Source organism: Neopsephotus bourkii, unplaced genomic scaffold (assembly GCF_033783945.1).
Source record: "Neopsephotus bourkii isolate Nb327-2 ecotype Australia unplaced genomic scaffold, CSIRO-AGI_Nbou_v1 NB_1820, whole genome shotgun sequence".
Taxonomy (NCBI): Eukaryota; Metazoa; Chordata; class Aves; order Psittaciformes; family Psittacidae; genus Neopsephotus; species Neopsephotus bourkii.
The window spans coordinates 14,423,559-14,448,197 of NW_026902293.1; the positions used below are offsets into that span (position 1 = coordinate 14,423,559).

The 24,639-nt window shown below is 37.1% G+C and overlaps 1 protein-coding gene across 1 annotated transcript in view; it reads right to left on the reverse strand.

Annotated features, from left to right (window-relative positions):
- CNGB3 (cyclic nucleotide gated channel subunit beta 3) overlaps positions 1-24,639 on the reverse strand; it is a 62,001-nt gene that overhangs the window by 30,823 nt on the left and 6,539 nt on the right. Inside the window, exons 3-8 of the mRNA XM_061342851.1 lie at positions 21,306-21,420; positions 6,446-6,600; positions 4,870-5,052; positions 4,090-4,298; positions 2,279-2,329; positions 97-183 (exon numbers count right to left, since the gene is read on the reverse strand). Coding sequence (XP_061198835.1) covers positions 97-183; positions 2,279-2,329; positions 4,090-4,298; positions 4,870-5,052; positions 6,446-6,600; positions 21,306-21,420 — 800 coding nt within the window. The remainder of the gene's footprint in view (positions 1-96; positions 184-2,278; positions 2,330-4,089; positions 4,299-4,869; positions 5,053-6,445; positions 6,601-21,305; positions 21,421-24,639) is intronic.

Consider the following 24,639-nt stretch of genomic DNA (forward strand, 5'->3'; position numbering starts at 1 on the left):
TTCATATTCCTAAACATTATAAACAAATTTCTATTGGGTTGTAAAATATTTATATGTGGTTAGCCATCAATCACAAACACAGATCGCAGATCTTACCTTTAGCATCCTATTTGCTCTAAACGCTGGGTTAAATCCAAAGAAGAAGTATAAAACTTCAAACGGCAATACTGATACCACATCAAGCTGTTGAAGAGCAGAGAGGCCCATTTAAACTTCACAAAAATTACAATGCATTTACGTGCTGTCAAAAACTTACTTAGATTGAATCGTGATTGAGTATAATTGAACAGTCAGCATGCTAAGCCAGTAACTTCCCAAGTACTGTCAGGCAAGATTACCTCTTGGAAAACATCACCAAATTTGTTCTGCCCTGCTTTTAAGTCCCCAATGCCCGACATTTTAATCTGTTTCATGGGGACTGTTGAAAGTATCTCTGATATTTGATTACTAATGCATTCTGTTATTTCAGTTATAGTCCTGACCAGACGAAAATGGCAGGCATGTGGCTGGCGAGCGAAGGTGAGAACACTCCACACACTCTTCTTAGAAGTTCTACATATTTCAACACAGGGTTGCCTAAAGCAGTGCAGGGGAACTGGATGAACTGGACTTCTTGTTTGCAACCTGAAGAAGCCATGTGCTCCAAAAAGCAGATTTAGCATAGGATGGTAAGTTTGCTTGTTGCTTTTTTTTTTTTTTAGTATTGTCTTTCGCTGTATTTGGATGTTTCTTCCCATATCACCGACATTTTCAATATCTCCCTGCAATCCATCAACACTGTGATTACTCTTCTTTACCTGCCTACTTTATTCTTTCCAAGAACTCTATGGAGAGAAGGAAAGCTTTGACAGACTTGGCTTTGCCTTTCGAAAGATCCTGTGATACTGTTGCTGATACTGTCTGGGAACAAAAGAGGGATGTGGAAGGGTAGGCTTCATCTCACTGTAATCAGATGTGCTTTTGCTCTGAGTGATGCCACCCATGTTGGTAGCAATTAGCCCGCAACACTGAAATTTTATTCCAAGTAAGATGAAGTTAATACTTGAACTCTGAATAAAAGCCAACCAAACCAAAATATTGAATGAGGACAGACTTTTATGGCCTCTGTCCCTCTCTCAGACACATGACTAAGAGAAGGCAGAATTTAGTCAAAGTGTTTCAGGATTGGTAACTGTTAATTAGTACTTAATCATATGACAAATTCCCAGATTATATCTATCTTGCATGTGGTGAGAACACTCAACACTCATTAGTTTCTGCATAAATCAAGAGCACTAGACACACTGCAAGTGTGAACTTAAACCCATGTATATCTGTTTAGTTCTCTTGCTGTAAGTTTGACTCTGTACTATTCACTTACCTGTATATATCCTGCACTTTTGAAAGGCTGAACCTCAAGTACAAAAGTAATGATACCACAGTCACTGAGACAAAAATAAGGCAGATACAAAAGTATTTACAGAAGAGGAGGGGGAAATAGCTGAGATTTCAGAGATGTGGTCTCAGAATCACAGAGCAGTATGTGTACAATGGACTACCTATCCTTTGTTGGCAAAAAAAAATATTTAGGAAAAAGTTAACAATTTTCTTAAATCAAATTAATCTTTGTTTTTACAAAGTGCAATAAGCATCCAAAATATTAGTTTCAATTTTTGTTTACTTGTGTGAGTAATATCCTATTCAGTACCATGGTGTACTTCATGAGAATTCACTAGATAGAGTTATCATCTAACTTCAAGACTTTTTATTCTGTTTAATGAATCTCTGGCATACTGTGCAATTGTCTTTCAGTGTGTAAGGGGACTACCTTGCAAATAGTCATCAAAACAGAGAATTTTATTAATTCTACCATATTGATTTATTATTAATCAGAATTAATATTTATAATTGAATTTATAATTAGTCTTGTTTACAACTAAACACTTAATGACAGAGTCACAGAATCATTAGAGTTGGAAGGGATCTCTGGAGATCATTTAGTCCAAGCCCCCTGACAAGGCAGGGCCAGCTAAAGCAGGTTATAGAGAAACACATCCAGGCAGATTTTGAACATCTCTAGAGGGACAGACTCCACAACCTCCCTGGGCAGCCTGTTCCAGTGCTTTGCCACCCTTTGTGAAGATAGCAGTCTTGAGCTGTTGAACACAGACATGCCATCAAGCCAGTGCTTTCTGGTGATGTTTTTAAACCAGTGGTGACTTTCAGTGAATGAAAAAAGTCCTGTGAGGTTCTCAGCCAGAACTTATGTATTTACATCAATAACACAGGGTCTGCTTACCCGGAATTTAATAGAGCTGTGGTAGAATTTCTTCATTTCCACCTTGTCTGACTACAATGATAATGAAAAGACAAAAAAGCATAGTCAAGAACAGAATGTCAAGAATGAGCCTCTGGTACCTGACAGTAAAAATAATTCTCTTCTGACAGTAGAGATGATGACAGCTGTATTATTGATGCCCTAAAAGTATGAATGAACAGCTATCTGTAGGAAGAAGTAGTAGCTTTAATTACACTAGATTTTATTAGACCTACTTGAAAAAAATTAGGTTTAGGGCTTGTCTGATTCTAGCCAAGCTTGGCTGTTGGTCTGGAAAAGTATGTTACATTTTTCCCATAAAACTACCCTCTCATGTCATCTGTACCAGCTGTTGCTTGAGGCAAATCCTTTCAATTCCAGGGCCAAAACCTCCATCTGACTTCAGTTATTCCAAGAAAAATGCAAAGAATGTTTCTGATGGTGCTGTACAAAAGTAGCTCTTTGAAAGCAAGCATTAACATGCTAGCATTATTAACATCATAATAATCAACACTGCATTCATTAGTAATTATTAGATATTTATTTTTAAATTGCTCTCCATGGGAACTGATGCTTATACCTTTATAAGAAAGGGTAATCACAAGCATCCGAAGAAATGTATCTGTTATGCTTTCTATTTATACCAGGGACACTTTAAAATGGCTTTAAAATCTTAAGGATATTGCCAAGCCAACTTTTCACTAGTTTCAGTTTAAGCATTAAAGTAAATGCAGGAGATCAGGCAGTAGATGATCTCTTCATGCACTAAAACCTATGAATTGTACAAACAACTTCAAGGGAAATACAAGGTAAGCTTCTTACATTAGAGTTTTAACCTTGTTCATAAAACCCGAGTTTTGTAGGATTTAGGAAAGATTGCCAGTTACTGAATGTCTTGGCATGGAAAAATATATTACACTGCACTGCATTTAATATATATCCAAACTATATTTGCACAGTTTTATCTGAAATTCTCTGTAAATATATCACTAATATCTTGTATGCCAATGTGTAAAATTTTACGTAAAAGCACTGAATTAAAGCTAGCTCCAAATTACATTTTAGTATATATAATTTTGAATTTTCTATCTATTGAGCACAGTACTGTTACACTAAAGTCATCAAAGCTCATTTTTTCCACACTAGATATTCTTCTATAAGTTAAAGAATCAAAAGTAGAAAAAAAGTTCCAGATGTCCTTTTGATATGTTAATGCTTTTTACCGTTTTTCAGATACTTAGTTTTATTTTGCATTTTTCAATAGAAAAAATAGCACAAAAATAGTAGCAAAAATCAAAATTGAATGCACATATTTTCCCAAAATACAGTATTTCATATAAGTAATTTTCTAAGCATCCTGAGATTATTACAGGGATTTGCTCTGATTTTGTCATCCCTCTCCTTTCCCCCCCGGCCAGTCTCACAATCTACAACAAAACACATATATCCTGTCCAGCCCTAGCAGAATATGTACAATCTTCAACTATGATTCTTGCACTGATTCCAGTGAAGCTGCAACAGTTTACTCCTGGTGAGAACAGCTTTACGCCTGTTCCAACTGCTCTGATCTGTTACTTTCAAATCTGTTTTAACTTTTTAAGAATGCAAACAATGAATATTTCTCCTCTTTCCAAAATGGGATTATGGAAGGTCAGTGAAGAATATTATGGGTATGGAAATGTTGTGTAGATTTGACATGGCAAGAAAAATGTGTCAGATTAGAGGAAATCCTTATATACATTATTTTCTGATGCAAAACTTGTACTCATGGAAATACCACTTCCAGTACTTACTATTATATCTCCTCCTCTTATAAATTGCACTCGAGGCTGGAAAATTAGTAAGTCACACAGGTAGCAGATATCACAAAGGATGTCCATGGTAAACCAATATATTGTATTACTTGGGGTTTGATATGGGAACACAAAACGAAGGGGAATAAACCAGCAATTCCAATTATAGGCAACTGTCACAAGCATAAGCCATGCTACATAACGATGATCTGAAAGAAAAAAAAACACCCACATTGAATTTACAGACATGAAGTTAGAATCTTTTTCCAGTCTTTTAGACATATTTATTCTACTACAGCTTCTGGGAATGCCTAGGGCAACCTACCATTCTCCTTTTTTCAACAGCACACACTGTTAAAGTGACATAGGCTGGAGCTAGGAGTCACACAAAGAATTTGCAAAATGGAAAAAAGGTGAGTTTATGAGAACATAGAATTTAATGCATCTGAAAAAACTCAATACATTTTGCATGTTATTGGTGTATGTTATAACTGGTAAAACAGTTATTTGGCCCTGATGAATGGGACAAGTTCTTGACCACGAATCAGAAGACTTGGAGTTTAATTGTTGTTGGTTCATATACCAGTTTTGTGCATACCTTCTTTACAGCTGTTGTCACTTCTCATATCTTCTGCTTGTTTGAAATAAATTTTCTCTAGGGCAGGAGTTATGCGGCCCTCAAAGTTGCAAACTGATCTTATGGTGGCTCACAGGTACTATGTAACACTAGGTCATTTCAATATACCTTTAACCCATTCTATTGCATAACTTTTAATTTACCTGTGTATGAGTCTATGCTGTCTGGTAGCTTCAGATACTCTAAGTATTTTTTCAGTGGAGGTGTTTTGAATTTACAGCATAGCATATCGCAGTAGTGATCCTCCTCTGGTTTTGCTTCTGCTTCCTCTTTCTTTTCTTCTTTTTTCTCTTCTTTTGGTGGGGGTGGAGGCTTCTTCTTTGGTGCTAGCCACATAGAATGCCACAAAGGGTGCCATTTTAGTTACTACACTGTTTCAACAGGGTACAGATAAAATCTCTTCTAAAAACACTTGGCAGTGACTAAAGCTACAATTCATTGTAATACTGGATGCTTTAGAAAATAGATTGGAGAATAAAACCATGACATATTGGAGAATAAAATCTGCTACCAAGAACAGGACACTTTATGTAAGAGTGCAATATTACTGTGTCTCCTTGGATAGTGCCCACAACTAATGCCATAAAAGACTCACAAGAAATAAGGTAATTCATAATTCAGCATTCATTAATGCAACTTGTCATTCCTTTTTACATGACTGGTGCAAATAATGCATGCAGTTAGGAAGGGATAAGAAAAGACATTTGTGCCATGTGTTCACGTCTCCCGTTTCCTGAGAGCTGATACACAAGATGCAGTGTGTGAAACTAGCGGGAAGCCAATGGTTTTGTATGTTTCTAGGCTTACAAAAATCTTGTGGCACTCCTTTGAGCCTAGTTCTTCCATCTTTGGGCTAGATAATTCTGTTCATGCATTTGTCCCATTAATTCTCATAGCTTCACCTCTGAATAAGATACAGAGTCTTAGCAGTAAACTGGCAAACTGGATCTTTAATGATTTATGAAATATAGGATTTTAAGTTCTACAAAGAGAACAAAAGAGGTAAATGAGCAAAAAAATAATTAAAGAAAAAAGTCATTCCTTTATCAGCAGCTGTAGTTTATAATACTCCAGGCACTATTTTTTACAGCTTATTAAATAAAAGTAAGCTTCTAAGATGTCAGAATATAAACCCACACTTAATTATTTTTAAAATGAAAAAAAAATCAAACTTTTCTCTGAAGAGGAAACACATTGTATTTATTTTGTGTTTCCTTTTTGTCAAAAGTTAATTATTAATTAAATGACTTTGCTCAATTTGAAGCATGTACATAGAGTCCTCAGTGTGTCTGAAAGACTGCTGCCATGGCTAAAATTTTATTTACTTTTACCCAGCTGATCTAATCTTAAGAGTGACAAATATCTACTCGTATATGTATATGTCTTCATATGCTTCAGTTTCATCTCCATAAATAAACATATCTGTCAGCATTTTAAAACACAGAAAACTTCTTGTCAAGGATGATTCTATATATTGCTCAAGGCTTTTTCCCCTGATTTCCTCAGTGATAGGGTTCAAATGGAGCTCATACCTAAGGACCTGGCTTACTGTTGACTGATATGGATAAATCTGCTTCAGACAATGGGCATAAACTGATCCACCCCAGTGGATAAACACACTACACTTATTTGAAAATTTTACCACAGGATTTTTGTTCCCACAAAATAATTTTCAACTTTAAACTCAACAAGCACACAGTTATTTTTAGAGTGACTTACAAGCTGTAGGACTGCCTTCAGGGGAGGACAGCACGGGGTCTTTCAGCTTTTCCTTATAGACTGTTGCCCTTTCCCTCATTTTTCGGACAAGCTCTTGAAGTTGGGCATCAGCATAGTCATTCATTTTGAAACCTGAAGGTGTTGGGTTCTGTGTACTGATTAAAAGAAAAGGAAAAAAAAAGCTTAATGTTCTGGAAATCAATGCAAGGAAACAGTGCCAATTCTACTTCTGGGCAGAAGTCAGACATTAAGATTGGATCATTATTGGCTATAGAGCTGATTCACATCACTTAGTTCACAGTAAGTGGGCACCTAATTTAACTGCTTTTGCTTCCTTGCTTATGCCAGTAGCAGTCTACATATTTCAAGCAGAGGTCATGGTACCCTGTGCTTTGAATCTCCCACTGCAATAATGACTTCCCACAGCTGCTTTTCACAAAGTTCTACTGTAGCTATGTAAGGCCTAGAGCTTATCGTATGCATTTGCTAAGACACAAGGAGTACTCTTACCATCTGTGCATGAAAATGTGCTTGTTATTTGATGGTAATATCCTAATGATGATGGGACATAACTGAGTTAAAGACTAATGTGCAGGTGGGAGGAAAGACTATATTTACTTTATGCTTTCTAATACCTGGAACATTGATTTCATCTAGGTTTTGTTGCAGGTATTAGCTGATATAAGGTTAAAAGTGATCTGTTTTTCCAAGTGAAAACAAAACACTGGTGTTCCTGCTGAAGTTTCCACGTCATAGTAACACTGAGCTGTTATTCTAACACTCACAACATTTCTTCAAACCTGAGGACCACTGATTTTCAAACACTTGCAAACTCACATTCTGCAATGAAACTAATGCTTTTAAAATGATCTATGCATGCTGCACAGGCAATTAGAAAATCTAAGTGAAAGTGATTTTTGATCAACTCTTTTTGTCTTATTCATACTTGAAATTTCATCCTCAATTACTTGCTACTGTCTGGATTATGCAAACTGGAGCTGTTTTCCAGTGCCACCCATCTGGCAGCTGGGCCACACATTTGGTCTTCCTCTATGTCGGGACCAGGATATGGGATTTCTTCTGTATCCTAGACACAGCACTATTCAGCTAATGCTACACACTCATGTCAGAGCTGGCTGTGACTGTCACCCCTGTACTGAAACCCTGTCAGCTATGCCCAGTACTAGAACTACATCAGAGAATTTTTCTTTCTCAGTGTTTTCATGCTGTCTCAAAACCATGTGCTGTGAATATTACAGCAAAAGAAGAGCCTGACCAACAGTGAAACTTGCCTGAAATCTCCAGATTCTTAAAACTATCTTCCCAAAAGTGAGTTAGAGAGAAAGTAGTATGACATGGAAGGGTGGGTGGGTTGGGTAGTGGTATTGTGTAGGGAAAAAATGAAAAGCACCACAGAGTGATCTTTGAATATGCACCATTTCAAGACCTAAACCTACTATGAAGCTCCTAACAGAAAGAGCTGTAAGTCAAATAGGAGAGTGTTAGAGTGGAATGTGTCTAGCTTTTTAGAAGTACAGCTTTCCAGAGACACAACACACATCATGGTGCCCAAAGAAGTATAATTTAAGGATATGAAAATTCTTCAGCAGTAAAGCTAGTGGATAAAATGGAGATAAGCTGTTAAAGCAGAAGTAGCAGAAGCCTGGAACTTTGTGCTTATCATTCTTCTAATTTAAGTCTTCTGTAGTATCTATTTCTTAAAACCCCCCAGACAGGAGGTTAATCAAACAATTCTGATACACTTTGTAATTTCGTCATGTTTCTTTTAGCGTCACATTTTCCCTTTGCTCAGGCCATCTACAGTGTAATGAAATACTTTTTTGAGCTAACACTTCACAATTAGTTTTTCAAGTTCTATACAAGGAATTTAAAATCATTCTTACTCTTTTCTGCTGCTATATTTGCTCAGAGCATTGGTTATCTTTTGGTAAAATACACTTATCACAGTTGTCATGCCAAAGGCCCTTTCTATCTGCTTTCTAGGGATAACGTCATGCCAAAGGCCCTTTCTATCTGCTTTCTAGGGATAACCTATAAGTTGCACATGATTTTCTTGTTATTTCACAGCCTTTCCAATAAAAGTTAGTCTCCTCTATCATTAATTTTGTGCTTTATCCTTTATCATTGCAATGTATCCCAAAGCAATCATCTTATTGTTTGGCAGTGATTAGAAACTGCGAATTCGTTTAAAGTTATATGCCCCACAGTTGATGAAAAATTGATCTTCCTTGCCCTACTTCTCATTTGGTTTGCATTATCTCCTCCTCTATTATTTTGTAGTAACAAAATGTTTACTTTAAATGTACTTTAGAGAATGCATGTTGAACACTGCTGATTTGAAGATGTGTATTGTACATGTGCTTTGTGTGGAGGTGCACTTAAAATCGTTTCGGCTAGCAAAGCCGATTCAGAATTGACTAAATCAGTTTTAATAAACTGGGCTCCATCTCTCACATTAGGTGGTGCTAGGATTTGTCTCTAAGCTGACACGTTATTCTTTAATCAAGTTTATCTCTGACTTTTGTGTAATAAGTTACAATAAGCCTAGGTCTGTATTACTTACTGCATCATATACTCCTTTACAGAGTGGAAATATTTATTCCCTGCTGAAGTATCTACTTCACATGTTCTAAAAAGTCAGGACCACAGCTCACGTACTGTGCACACAGTTTTGTTACTACTCTAAACATGTTTTGTGTAACAATAACAACATATGTAACAATAGAAGTATAAAAACAATGTAGTTTTCTTATGTTTTGCTTTTGTAGGTTTTATTTTTCTAACTGGCAAGCTTAAACTTGTTTGTTTAGTGAACAAAATTACAGTGGCTTAATTCTCCCCATGCCAAGAAAAAAGTTAGACACCTAACTCTTAGACATAGCATTGTGGAAGAAAATAGCCTTGAAAGGACACGCCATGGAAATATTGTCCTGAGCATGCTAATGTATGTAACACCGTCAAGTTACTATGGCTTGAAAGTTTTCTGTGTTAAGAGTTCAAACAAAACAAGGATCAGGAAATTCAATTTGCTATATCAGAATAAATCAAGTTTACCGTTTTGTACATTGCAATCTAAAGTTTAATTCTTTCTTGGTTTTGGCCATGAGCACCAAATACCTGAGTGCAGTTCCATCTTTTATATACCAGGTGACCCCTGAGAAAATGTATTTCATAAAAGTATACTGCTGCCTGAAAAAAAAAATCCATACCACTTTTTGCTGATTTCAGTTATAATCCTTCTTTTCACAGCACTTAAGAAACTTTATCTACCTGGAAATAAAATTCTTGGTCTTGCAACAGAACTTCTAATTCTTTTGTTGAGCACTGTTATTATGATTTATGATTGTATTTACAACTGTGTCTTGAAAAATTAACAATTTACTGCCTTGAATAAATTCTGGAGAATCTCTGATCAAAATAATTTTCAAAATGATATGACAATACATACTTATACATATGTACAATGCATTGTTATACAAATGCACACAAGATGTGACAGTATAGCTGAGAAAGTTTTCAGTGAGATAGTAAAATGTTCTAGGCATCATGAAAAGCATTGATTCAAAAACGTATCTTCAGTTTGTGCTGACAATCCCAGTGTGGGTAATGTTATAGAAATCAGAAAACTCTATTTATCCCCAGTTACAAATCTGAGTTCACACAGCCTAAATAACTAGGAAACTTAATGTTTCTCTGTGACAGAAAAAGAGATGTTAGTCATCTGCTTAGTATAGGAATAAGGATATTCCAAAAGCTAACTTTAGCTATTCTTATTATGCTCCCTTGATAGTCAATAGAAGGCATCTTCTCTGAGGAGACGTTCAGAATAAGATAGGTTCTTACTCTGAATTGCCTGTGAAAGAAACCTATCTTTCTCCTTTATCTGCACAGAAAGCTGATAGTTTTAGGAGGGAGCATTAATATTTTCTTTCATGACATTGCTACAAAATATAGTAGTGCGCTAATGACATTTGATAAGACATTGGATTTGGAAGATTAAAATGTAGGACTGATTCCTATACATGAAAAACTGAATTATTTATATTGATTAATAAAAATGAGAACAAATCTAACACTACAATTATGTATCAGACATGCATTTAGAAATAAACTGAAAGTATTTCTTTTTCAAATAGGTAAATAGGTGGAATCATCAATTGCAGATGACAAAAGGCTAAATATCCAAGTATTTTAGTCAACAACATACTATAAGCTGGCTATGAAGAATCACTGGTGCAAATGTAACCCTAGAATGCATCTGACATTGCCAGTGAAGGAAGCATTAGTATATTAGCCAATAATGACAGTTATTCTGACCAGCTAGCTCACTGTATAGAGTCTCAGAATTATCTAGATTACTTGGAACATGGGTTTATAAAGGACAGGAAAACACCTTGATATCCACTAGGACCATTGCCTAGAAATTTTGGTGGAGAGTCATGTAGGGAAAAGAGGTATTTGAGCTGAGGAACAGTATTGTAATGAGTATGAATAGAACATCACAAATCAGTATGAGTTAAAGGTCTGAAAAAAACTTCTGAGCCTTTAAATGCGGGGATAGACTTCAAGATTATGATAGCTAAAATAATGAAAACTGTTTTAGGCATTGGTTCCCAAGAATGCAAAAGAATATATACAGCATGACAGGAAATCCTTTTCAGCTAACAAACTTGAAAAACTATCAAGGTTTGTAACTTAAATGACTGATTTGTATAGGTTATGCTCATTTGGTCCCTAAGCAAGTGTTTTTGAAGCAAAACACAGAGATGTTCCATTTCTCAGATCTCATGTTGTATTCATACTTCAAAATGGATATAGAAGCAACAATGTTCAAGGAAGGCACTGCATACTGGCACTGGACTCAGTTTCTTTGACAACCCTCCTAGTTATTCAGTCACAATAGGCTGTGAATCCTCTAATCTTTACACTATTTTCTAAGGAGAAGTCTGGCTTAACGCTGAACACATGGGACTCTCACTGAGGTACCAGATTAAAATGTGAACAAAATTTTGTTTTTTTAGTAATTTTGCAGAACAAACTATGCAAAAGAAAGTAGTATGAATGTTGAAAAGATCAATTAACTTTGAAAAATCATATTTTTTTAATGTCACTGGTGATATAAAGTTGCTTAATTGCATTGCAATTGCATCATATTTACTATGATGTAAAAATTAAGGGCAGAATCATTTCTGACACTAATCATTTTAGAACAAAACTATATTATTCTCAGAAAGAACTGTATGATAATGAGTGAGGCAGTCTTACCTCGTTGATTTTCTTATCTGGTGCTGTGTCATTGGAGCTTTCTTATCTGTTTAGTAATTAAATCTGTCTGGGACATCTGCCTCTTATCAGGAATTCTTAAAGATATTTCTTATCATTCCCACACAACATCTGCTACACTCAAACATATTTAAATGGAAACTCATAAATTGTTTACATAAACATATAATAATCGATGGTTAAGGGAAAAACGTCTTAATCAGCACATGATCCAGTGCTGTATAGAATTCATGAGCACAGCACAAAACCTTCTTCAAACTTTCTATTCAGATTTTATTAATTTACAAAGAACAAAAAGCTAAAACACTGTATTTCTCATAGTGGATTTAAAAAAAACTCATGCAGTAAAATGTCTCAGATTTGAAAAACTTAGTTTTCAATAGATGCTTTAATTTCTCATCTGCTTTCATACAGATCCTAAAAAAATCACACCAGCATAGGACTGTAGAGAATTTTAAATAGTCCTTCAATCCTAGTCCCAACAGAGCAAAGCTGGATGATTTATACCTATGTCATTCCTGACAGATTCTTGCCCAACCTATTCTTAAATATGTCTAGTGATGGGTATTCCATAATCTTCCTAAATAATTTATTCTTGTGCTCCACTAGTCTAATTTATTTTCTCATTTTTTTCAGTAGTTTACAATTTTTTTCTCAAGAAAAATCCCTTTTTGTACAATTTATCCTACCCACTATGAACATAAGATAAAATATACAGTCCGTTCTCTTTTATCTTACTTTTTGCCCATTTTAACATTTTCATTTTCTATTACTGGGTGGGTTTGATTTTTTTTTTTTTCCCAAAAGGAAAAGATTTGTGAAAATGTAACAATTCTGGAATGATGAAGAATATTAGTTAATGTCATAATTTTCAGTGTGCAAAGATACGAGTACCTGGATAAGAATCTTTTAGCTGATCAATGCTCCAGGAAGCTTTAATTCAACTAGCAAGGGTACAAATAAAAAAATAAAAATAGGTGGTATAGATTCAGCTTGCATGGCCACTGAAGTTACTCCATTCTTGGGTATCCAGGCAGACTTTCACAATATCCTGAACTTCATGCCATGTACTATTCTTACCTGTGCTAATTATATAAAATCAGTTTGGTGCAATTGACTGTTGCAATTCTACCTTTGTTAGTGGTAAACCACTATACAGCCACCTGTGCAGGAAAATATTTCATGTTGTCTTCCCACAAAAGATTTTATCACAAAGGAATCTGGTGAGAGAAAGAACTCATCCTCTGAGATGACTTCCAACTACCACTAACTAAGACCATCCTTTCCCCTTCTGCAGGCTCCTGCCACATTCTTTTCCAAATTCAGCAAGAGCAGGCATTTTCCCTGCAGAAAACAGATCATCGCATTTCTCCTGAGTATTATTTATCTGGCACTGACTAAGACTGTGCTGCCAGATCAATTTGACTTCCCATCTGATCCTCATATCTCTGCCTGTCAGCATTTCTTCTGTTGTGCTGCACAACATGGAAAGTTTTAATCTTAAATAGCTAATATTTGGAAAATTAGTAAATAACTGGAGACACATTTTTTAAATAAAAAATGTTGGGCAAGATTAATTATAGGCATGAGTACTTACATTTGTCATGAAGTAATAATCAGTTTTTCTGTACTAAACGATAATAGCTGTTATGTCTCTTAGATCTATTACAGAAGACCCCAATGTACTTGCAAATGTTTGGTATTTATATAAATTACATTTATACCAAATATAAATACAATTTAAATTGTTTTATATTACACACACTAGTGTACCAGTCACAATGCTCATTGCCTTGCTTTTTTATATGCAATTGACTCAGCAGACAATAGCAGAGGTAATGTTTTTAATAAATTATAATTTCTTCTATCACAAAAAAGGTACCTTCTTACTTCAAAAAATGTAAGGTCAATGAGGGATTTACACAAAGTGCTTTTAATTAAAGAAATAAATCAGTGGCAAACTATGAAAACTATACCCTTGTTTCCTTACGTATTCTAAAGAAAGAATTTCTCCTATTTATACACTCAGAAATAAATATATATTAACATTATGAATACATGTTTTCAAATAATGCAAGAAAAAACCCCCACAGCATTTCAGTCTGTATAATGATATTCCTACCCCTTTACTCGCTTTATTTATTCTTAAGGAAAAACTTCTGAATTCGCTCCTTTTTTAATTTCAGGATACCTACATCACTGTTGTGTATAGTTAAATAGAATGAATAACTGCATCCTGCAGGATGGATAGAATTTAAAGGCTGCAGGAAAATACATCTCAGCAATGATTACAGTAAGTTTGATCTGTTTTTGTACACACAGCACACCATTCCCTTTCTATTTAATTTGCAGGTTCTCAATTTATCCAGGACAGAAATTCAAATCCAAGCAGTAAAAGTGATAAGGTCTGAAAGAAAGACCTAAGCAGCAGGAATATAAGTGCTAGGAAAAGTATTTTGATTTTTTAATACATTAATGTCTTTTCAGTCATGCTTACAAAATGTACTGGATGCATTCCATCTGTTTACGATTTCAAGTTCTGCAGTGATTATCTTGAAACAGCTAAGGAATGGTATTAGCCTCTTTACAAAATATGCTTGGAACTACGTTTAAACTGGGATTTTTCAGAAGTGCCCGGTGGCCTTGTTTTACTTTATCTCAAGTCCATCACAGTTTAGGGCCATGAGTGTCATCTTTTTGTGCCCCTGGTGTTCCTACAGGTATCAAGGACTTCTGGAGAATCTCAGAAGTTTGTACTAGGTCTCTTTTAACAGGGTGGTGAGATTTTGTTCTCGATCTAGCATAGTTTCCCTAAGATGCATCTGCTTGGTGAACTGATGTATTGAAACTAGTGGATGGCAAGCATTAATAAGCACGGTAATTTTCCTGGTTGAAGTAATTGAGCTAAATGAAGTACATTACTCACTAAGAACATGTAACCAGCAGGAGTTCTCTTTATTAACCTGGCTATGCACCACATAGCAAATTGCCTCTTGATCTTTGTTTTGTTATCTTTCTTTGCTATTAGCCAAATTAGAGAGGAAAATAAAAACCTCATTTATGGGCCTGAAAAGGACTGGTATATCCTACTAGGTACCAGTATGCAACTATGGAAAAGACAAACTACAAGCACAAAACAGTCTTCCTTAACCCTGTGCTCATACGGCAGTTTGCAACACTGGAGCTCCCTTTTTTTATAAGTGTTGGAAGTTGTGTTTCTCTGCATTTGTAAAGCATAATCAGAAGAATATATTTACTGGTTGGGAATGCTCATGTATTTTGTAAAATCTAAAAAATTCATTTAGAGCATTTTATATGAACATGTTTTGCTCATAATACTGAGATTCTGAAGGTAGCATATCAGAGATATTTCCTCCCTCCCCCCCCCCCCCCCCAAACGTAACCAAGAACACGAAAGATCATGAGTTGTAATCTCAAAGCTTCTGAAGTCCGAGTTACCCACTATATTTTTTCCTTATGCACTCTTGGATATGCTGCCTGCAAACACGGATTGTCATTTTACACAGCATTTTGCAGAGTAGGGTTCATGATCTTTGGCTGGGGTTTCAGAGTACTGCCTTAGTATAAATAGGACATTGTAATCGCTTTGGTAATCTGGGAAGATTAAACAGTTTTACAATTTCAGCCAGGCTTAAAGGCTTTTAAAAGACACAGAGGCGAGAAAGGGTCATAGAAGCTCTTTGCATCCTTCCATTTTCTCTGATCTATGCTCTCAGATGCTTTGCTTACCATTTTTCCATACTCTGCTTTTCCTAGGACTTGCTGCAACTTTGATGCCAGGCATCCACTACTACTTGCTCCTTAGGCGTCTATCTCCCCTCTGCTCTTACATGCCAATACAGTCCTCCTCTTCATCAGCACTTTCTACACCACTTCATTAGCACCACAATGCCACAGGTTCTGTGTTGGTTCGCAGCCTTCAATGTAGGGTCATACAAAGGTCTCACGTTTGTTTCTCCTATGTGATCCTTGTGATCACTTAAATCATGTCTTTAATTTTCTTTGTTAGATTCTGGGTTCCAAACAGTGCCCTCACAAAGCATGTTGTCATTTTCTCTTGTGTACAAATGGCTATATTCCTCTGTGTGCAAGCAAGCTGGTCTGGAGACCTTTCCTTTTGGTAGTGCCTGGCCCACAGCTACAGCTCCTGCTGAGCAGCAGTCCATGGTCCCCATGGATCTTGCCCCACACCTGCAGGCTGGCAGTATTCCTGGCACAGCCCCACCCTGCCTGGCTGTCCTGGGGCTGTGTCTGACCCCAGCTCCCCTCACCGGGCACCAATTTCCTTCCCAGCTTGCCTCCGGACCTGCCTTGTCACCACAGGCTTGCCTGGTGATATGGGCTATGGGCTGGCCTTGGCTGCTACCTTCCGTCTGCCCTGCTGGCAGTCCCAGGCTGGGGAAGCCTGCCCCATCCACCATACTGAGAACTCCCCATGCCTAGGGCAGGGGCTGGTCCTTGTGGCTCCCTGGCAATGTGCCGTATTTGCTTAAGTGCTACACAGTATCTCACACAAAATGCTTGCACTGCATTTCAAAAAAGTGTAGGATTGTGTGTTCACATGTGTGTTGTTATGAACCCCCCCAACAGAAAGCAATGTCCATATATTATAAAGGCTGCAATGATGTTTTGTTCTAGTTACTGGCTAATAAGACTCCACTGTCTTCTATTAGACTGCAAATGAGGTCTTGAGTGTTGCTCTGTTCCCCCTTTCTTGCTGCAAAGAGACAGCGTAGCCTTAGCCCTCCCTCCCAGGTGTTATTATTGCTCAGCAAATAGCTATTCATGGAAATTACCTATCATTCTGATACATTACCATTAAAGATGGAGAGATGGAGAGGGGAAACAATATATTGGCAGACAAGGATGACTTGTGTGCTATCCTGTCAAAGCTATAAGGAAACAGGCATTAAGAGATTCAGTCACTCGGCTGCTATTTAGCCCCTTGACACATCAGCCATTCTTGTGTGTCTCCTCTTTCAGACGTAGCATTCAGTTGGCTGAGATGAGTGCTGTGTCTCTCTAGTGTTTGCTAATGTCCACTGCCATGTGCTACTGCATTTTAAAGATGAGGGAGTGCTGAGAGGGAAAGCAAGATTTTTATTTTTTTTTCTTGTGGACAAACAATTTCTATGGAAATTTCAGAAGTAAATGCAGTCTTTGTCAAACCTGTCTTTCACTTAGCAAGAGAAAAACCAACAGGTTTGCTCTTTCGGGGGAAGTTCAAAAACCTGTTTTTCTATATATGGGTAATACAGGCTGTGCTGCCCCATGAGTAAAAATCTACTCTAATGTAGCTGACCTGGAAGGATGCAGCTGGTGCAGAGTCTTACAAATTGTCTTACATATAAGTGGTCTTACTGATTTTAGATAAGTTAATTTTTCATAAAGCCATATTACCCAAGATTTTAAAATTTAAAGTTCTTACATGGAAACTCATTATTTTCCCCTGAAATTCTTCATGGAGAGACACAGGTCAGATCTAAATGAAAAGTGTGATGTTTCAAACAAGATAACTGCCTTCTTCCCTCTTCTTTACTGCATGTGCATTTTAAAGAACCAAAAGTCACAGAAGCAGGAGATAAGCAAAACCTTTTCTATTAACATACTTCCCATGAAAGCTGAGGTGCTGTGGATGCATATGGGCTGTGAACAGATATATATTCACAAAATCTTACCTTATTATGTATCTTACAGTCTATGGGCAAACCGATGGTTCCTTACTGTGAAGATGAAGTGACTTGTTACTACATTTAAACTCTTGGAGGATGATTATCATAGGAAAATAGTCTATCTAATTCAAAATATAGTACTAGGACCGTGAGTACATCAACAGGCTGCCCTGAGCAGCCTCCAGTGGGACTTCTACCCACACCCTCTGCCCATGGGCCTAGGGTGCCCGATTCAGCCCAGGTCTTGGTCACTGCCTGAGCTATGTATAGGTGTATCTAGCTCCAGTTTGGTCTCTGGTTCTGTCTCCTGGATGGACTTTGGAGTCACGTTGTAGTCTTTTCTCCAGTCCTGTCTCTGACCCTTGTATTTTTTTGCTCCTGACTGGACTTTCTAGATGGACCCTGAAACTGCTGAAGGCCCCAGAGGTGAATGCAGTACTCCAGGTGAGATCTCATGAGAGCAAAGCAGAGGAGCAGCATCACCTCCCTTGACCCTGTGGTCATGCTTCTTTTGATGCAGCCCAGTATACGGTTGGCTTTATGGGCTGTGAGTGCACATTGCCAGCTCACAGGTAAGTTTTCATCCACCAACACCCCCAAGTCCTTCTCTGCAAGGCGGTTCTCAATGTGCTCATTCCCCAGCCTGTACAGATACTGGTAATTGCATTTGGCCTTCTTGAACCTCATGAGGCTCATATGGACCCATTCTTCAAGTCTGTCAAGGTCCCTCTGTATTGTACCCCTTCTCTCTAGTGAATCAACTGCACCACTCGGCGTCTCTTGCAAACTTGCAATGGGACTCTAAGTTGATTATCCTGTTGAGCTGTACAAACAGTCCTAGAAAAGGTTTTGACTAGTTAAACTAGCACTTTTCCAAATGATTTGTAGGCATGGAAATACCCAGAAATTAGCATTAAACTAAGATAATTCACAGCTGGCACTTTTTCAGGAGGCATTTTGCATTATTCTAGTTGGTCTCAGTGCCAGAGAGTGATTTGAGTATGTTTCATTTGCTGCTAGTTTTGTTGACTACTTGTATCTATTTGACTCAAATTCTCCATATGCTTACGTGTTTACATAGATTTTTCCTTAGAAATCAACTGAGTATATTTGAACAAAGACACAATAAGGTAGTGACCTTGATCAAGAACGGTGTCTGAACAGACTCATGAATCTTCAGGGACAATGAATTAAATTCTCTCCAAGGCACATTTTAGAAATCATTCTCCCTCCAGCTTTGAATGTCATATGATAGACCTGTTTAGTTTGGTTCCGTACAGAGACAATGACACCAGCACCATGCCTTCCAAGCCTTACTACAGAATTTAGTGGGTAACCATTTCGACAGTAGAATTTAATGCGTTTTACTGTATTTTTAGAAGCTGCAGCTGAAATCAGACTGACAAGATATAACAAGATAGATACACACATGACAGTGAGTCAGAACAGTTTGAGAAGACAATTTTAAGGTAAATATTTTTAATTTCCTTTTAGCAGACAGATTTTGTCTTCTACTAATAAGCAAAATACTCATTTGTTTCATAAGCATATTGTAATTATGTTAATCATGGTTACAAGGTTTACCAGTGGAACTATAAGCATCTAACAACATGTTCTACAATGACAAAAAAAGGAGATGCTTTTTCTAGATTTTTACTGTTGACCTACTGATTCACATTCAAATTACTAAATTATTTATAAATTTTCCAGTCATTCTAGTCAGAATTATTTTTAATTGTATACATTACTTTGTAGAGGGGTATGCAGTAGCATTTTGCTGGATTATTCTTTGTCATTGCAGTACAAAGTCTGTCTTGGTGAAGAAGAGGAAATAGATAATCTTTTCTATAAATTAAATAAATCCATGTCAGGGAAAGTTTTTTGATTTCTGTCATCATAATAATCAAAATAATAAAAGACAAAAGCAAGCAGGAGATGTGTTTACTCTGTTCTGGATTTAGTGTATCCATTATTTTCTACTCAAAGGTATCTCAACAGATTGGAAGGACAGACTGGCAGGAAGTCCACAAAGCTTAGCAAAGGCAAATGCATGTTTCTATGCCTGGAATGGAATAACCCCCTTGCAAGAGCAAAGGCTTGGACATGACTGACTAGAAAACAGCTTTGTGTGAAAGTATCTGGGGGTCCTGGTGGACAACAAATTAAACGTAAATCTGCAATGTGTTCTTACATTTATGAAGGATAACTATGTGCTATGCTTTAAATAAACAGGGGAGTTCAGGGGATTGGTTATTCAGGGGGAGTGGTTATTTCTGATTCAGAGGGAGTGGTTATTTCCCTCTGTGTAACATTTATGAGGTTGCATCAGTATCCAGCTGTAGTCTCCCTTGTACATGAAAGCCACTAACCACATGGTGCAGATAGCTATTGAGATGACTGGGGACCAGAGCACAGGATATATGAGGAGATGATGAGAAAGCTGGGTTTGTTCAAGCTGGAAATTAAGTGTTCTACTACACAGTAAGTGGTTATAGAGAACTTTGATCCACACTGTTCTTGGTGGTGCACAGAAAAGAATGAGAGCAGCAGAAGCAAGCTAGAGCAAAGCAAAAATTTAATTAGATGTAAAGTAATAATTTTCATAATAAGGATGGTCAAACGATGGACCACAGTGCCCAGAGAAACTGTACAAACTCTGTTCTTGGAGATAAACATTCATACTTAACAAAGTTCTCGGCAACCTGATCTAACTTCGGATTTGGGTCTAACCATTAAATGCTCTTAGCAGGAGTTTGGACCTCATTCCGTCTGAAGCAGCCTTCCAACCTTAGCTGTTCCATGAAGCTGTTTAATATCTTCATCATTTACACAGGCAGTGGGATGGAGTGCATCCTCAGCAAGTCTGCAGATGATATCAAGCTGAGTGGTGGGGTTGATACACATGATGGACAGGATACCACCTATAGAGACCTTGACAAGCTTGAGCAGTGGGCCCATATGAACCTCATGAGGTTCAACAAGGCCAAGTGCAAGATCCTGCATCTCAGCTGGGGCAACCCCTGGTATCAGCACAGGTAGGGGAATGAACAGACTGAGAGTGGTGAAACACTGGAACAGGTTGCCTAGGTAAGTGGTAGATGCCCTATGCCTGGAAACATTCAAGGTCAGGTTGGATGGGGCTCTGAGCAACATGATCTAGTTGAAAACGTCCCTGTTCACTGCAGGCGGGTTGGACTAGATGACCTTTAGAGGTCCTTTCTAACCCAAATGACTTTATGATTCTGTAAATCTATGCTTCTGTAAATGAATGTGAGCTATTCCAAGGTTATTGTTTTCTAGACTTCATATTTATTTCTGTTTTAGCAAAATAGTCACTAAAGATTTTTAAAATGTTTAATGAACCTAGATTTTCCCTGAAGGGACATAGCTGTTTAATTTATTTATTTCTTCTTGGGAAGAGACAGCTTTAAACCTCCGCTTGAGGAGACTAATGCTGATTTAATGGTATAGCTCAGTAAAAATATGTGCACGGGAAAAAGCTTTCAAGTCAGAATGATGTCACAAAGGTTCCAGCTATTCATGGGAGTAACCTGGGACTTTCTCCATTGCTAAGGCAGAGTAATGATAACTGAGCAGCAGCATTGTTAGAATTAGTATGTAAGTGTAGTTGAGCAAATCCTTTTCCTCATTCCTACAATTTAGGATGTCCTACAAAAGAAACTATCAAAAGCACATAGTAAATTAATATCTCACATATATGGTTGCTTTAGATTAGAAATACAGCTCTTCAGAACCTTACAGGACAGGAGGGACTTCAAAAGAGATGGAATATGGCACACGGAAATGTTAAGTCAAGATGTCAGAGAAAAAAACCCACAAATTTTTAAATAGAATTTACTCACTTAACATCCTCTTTCCCATCTTTTTGCTCTTTTTGCTGTTCCTGTTGAGTTGTCTTAGCTGGTTCAGCAGAGTTTTCAGTTTTTGAAGGCTCAGGTGCTTTTGCTGGTACTGTATCTAGAAAAAAGGTTTTAGTTTTTTAATAACAATTTTTAAAGAATTATTTTGATATTTTTTTGGAGGAATCACAGGTTGGCTGACATTATTTCTTTAGTGGACAAGAGCTGCACAACGTTGATTCTGGGACCTAGCCTTTGAATACTTTCCTTTAAACGTGTATTACAGTGCCAGCTGTCCAGAACATGGTTATGATGACAGTACCTTTTAGAATATGTAAGTCATTTTTGGTTTTTAAACTAGATGCATCTGTAGCCAGGTCAACAATGGTCAATACAGAGCTCTTCTATAAGTGACAAGAACTCATGCAGTATGATGAATTCTAGTGTGTGCTTATTTAAAAAAAATTACAGAAAGGACAGAAAGGTAGATAGACCTGTACAGAAATGCCTTGTAAAATCCAGGAAGAAAAATGAAGAGTAACATATCTGATTATGCATAGAAATGCTAATGACATTTATAATGCAGTGTTCGAATTATGTTAAACCTCTTGTTGTTTCAGCTGCCATGACAGTCCTGTTTGCTCCTGAGTAAATTTTAATTGAAGTATATCATTAAGGTTGTGAGTACGTAGAACATTGGGTAGTCAATTATTTCATTTTTGTTGCAAGTACTTTTTAGAAGCTCTGTAAGTGGGAAGTTTGCAGTTTGAAACTATGTAAATGGTATAGTCTCTTGTCATTTTAATGGCCTGAAGTGATTATTTTTTATAATTAGTCATATCTTTATTCTAAATTTTCATGCTGAAAAATCATTTGAAAGCTCTCATCAGTCTGACACTTTGGATAAAGGAGGGACAAACTCAGCCTTCATAAATACTTTAAGTAATATGATTATAGAGGTAAAAGCTTGGCAGAAAAACATCATAGCATATAAATCAGGAGCCTGTTCTGTACTTTAAACTCAAGACAGCTCAAAGAAAATAAAACCTTGAGAGGTTTTTGATAGGTAGTTTAAGAGTAGTTTTCTGGTAGTTTATCTCCATATTTAGAGAGTTTTTATTAATTTCAAAGGGCTAAAACCAGTTACAACAGTAAACTGTTAAGCTGCTTACAAGGAAAGTGGTTACTTGAAATGGCATTGGAACAAAAGTAAGTGAAGGACAGTGGATCAGTTTGCTTACAGCACTTGATAAACCAAACTACACTCCTACTACTGTTCATTCATATTTGTGTTAATATTTTCTTTCAAGTATCTATTAAGAACGACACAGTGTTTCTTGAGCTGAGTTTCTGACTTGTACCAGGTGAACAATTTGATTTTAGGACCAGTGGAGCACTTCTAGATTTTTTTCCTTAGTGAGAAAACATTCTAGATTTTTTTTCTTAGTAAGGTTAAGAATTGTGTGAACCCTAGTACTCTTACAGGAATCCATTTCTTAAAGAGGATCACAGACAAGACCTAGACAGAGTTATCTGTGAATGCCAGAAATAGTCAACCCAGAGCTGGACAAGGAACTGAAGAGAAGGTGGAGAAATTCATGCTCCCCAATGTGCTGGTCAACTGGGGTTTGACTTTGCAAGTTCAGGGTTTAATTTTCAAACAGCCCCTTGGAGAAACTGAGTACTAAGAGACAGTGCGTGGGATTTGTATTACTTACCACCTGTAAGCTGGAGGGATTTTTGCCTCCCAAAGGTGTTCTTGAGCTATGTACATAAATATTTGAAAGATGGCTTTAGATTCATGAAGATGCCAAGAGAAATAAACACACATGAAATCTATGGATGAAGGAGAGAAGAGGCTTCAGTTCTGACACTACAAAATACAAACTTCAGTGACTTTCCAAGAAATGTTTTTTTGAACAAATGTTCTGTGCAGGGGAAAACAGAAATTAGTGGGGTAGAAGTAAAATAATCAGTAAGTATGTCCATCTTAACCCCCAGCTTCAGTTGCTAACAAAAGTATTATAAATTTATTTTCCATGTAAAGAAAAAAAGATGGTATGAAGAAGCTGGATCTGTTTTTCTAGAATTTAGCCCTTTCACTCATGTGAAAAATGAAGATCTGAAATGAATTAAAAGGCTTCACATCAGAAGGAGTAGAAGCAAGCTGATTAAACAGATTCTAGCTCTTGGTAATTTTATGCCCGTTGACTGAGTGCCAGTGAATAGTATAAAGGACAAGAAGACAAGGAGTAAGATTATTATTTGAAAGTCTCTTTGCATTGACAGGTTTAGTTCATTAAGCTGAAGCATATTATGTCAAAATGCTGTACTTGATTTGTATTTTTAAAACACAAAGCAGTTATTTAAGCAGTGATTTTCAGGTACTATGGGAAAAGTTTTGTAAAGCATATTAAGAGTCAGATTTAAAACAAGCCAAAGATACATTTTAGCTTGAAATTTAACATTTAATGTAAATGCTCCTCTCTCTGTATCCTGGGTTGCATCAAAAGGAGTGTGACCAGCAGGTCAAGGAGGTGATTCTGCCCCTTTGCTCTCTTGCGAGACCCCATGTGGAGTACTGTGTTCAGCTCAGGCACCCACCACCTTAGAAGGATGTGGACCTGTTGGAGCAAGTCCAGAGTGGGGCTTTGAAGATGATCAGAGAGCTGGAACACCTGCCCTGTGAAGACAGGCTAAGAGAGCAGGGCTTGTTCAGCTTGGAGAAGAAAAGGCTGTGGGGAGACCTTAGAGCAGCTTCCAGTTACTGAAGGGTGCCTACAAGAAATCTGGAGAGGACCTTTTTACAAGCACTAGGGATAGAAGGGGGGAATGGCTTTAACCTGGAAGAGGGTAGGTTTAGATTAAATATTAGAAAGAAATTCTTTCTGTGAGGGTGGAGACATCGGAACAGGTTGACCAGAGAAGTTGTATCTGCCCCATCACTGAAAGTGCTCAAGGCCAGGCTGGATGGGGCTTGGAGCAACTTGGTCTAGTGGAATGTGTCCCTGCTCATGGCAGAGGAGTTGGAAGTAGATGACACAAACCATTCTATCTACCTATGATTGTCAGGAGCTTATAACTTGGTCATAGTCCATGTAGAGTTAGTACCTTATTAGCAGGGGTTTTACAGCAACAGAGGGTTTGTACCTTTAATAAATATATCTGCTTTATTTGTATCTACAGGAGGACCGAGTGACTATCTTTTACATAGAAGCTACTGATTAAAGCTTTCCTCTGAGAAGAGGAAATCTTGACTCTGGGCCTTATTTACTTTCAATAGAGTCAAATTTTCATTCTGAGAATTATTTTTTGTTTTCATTTCAACAATGTTATA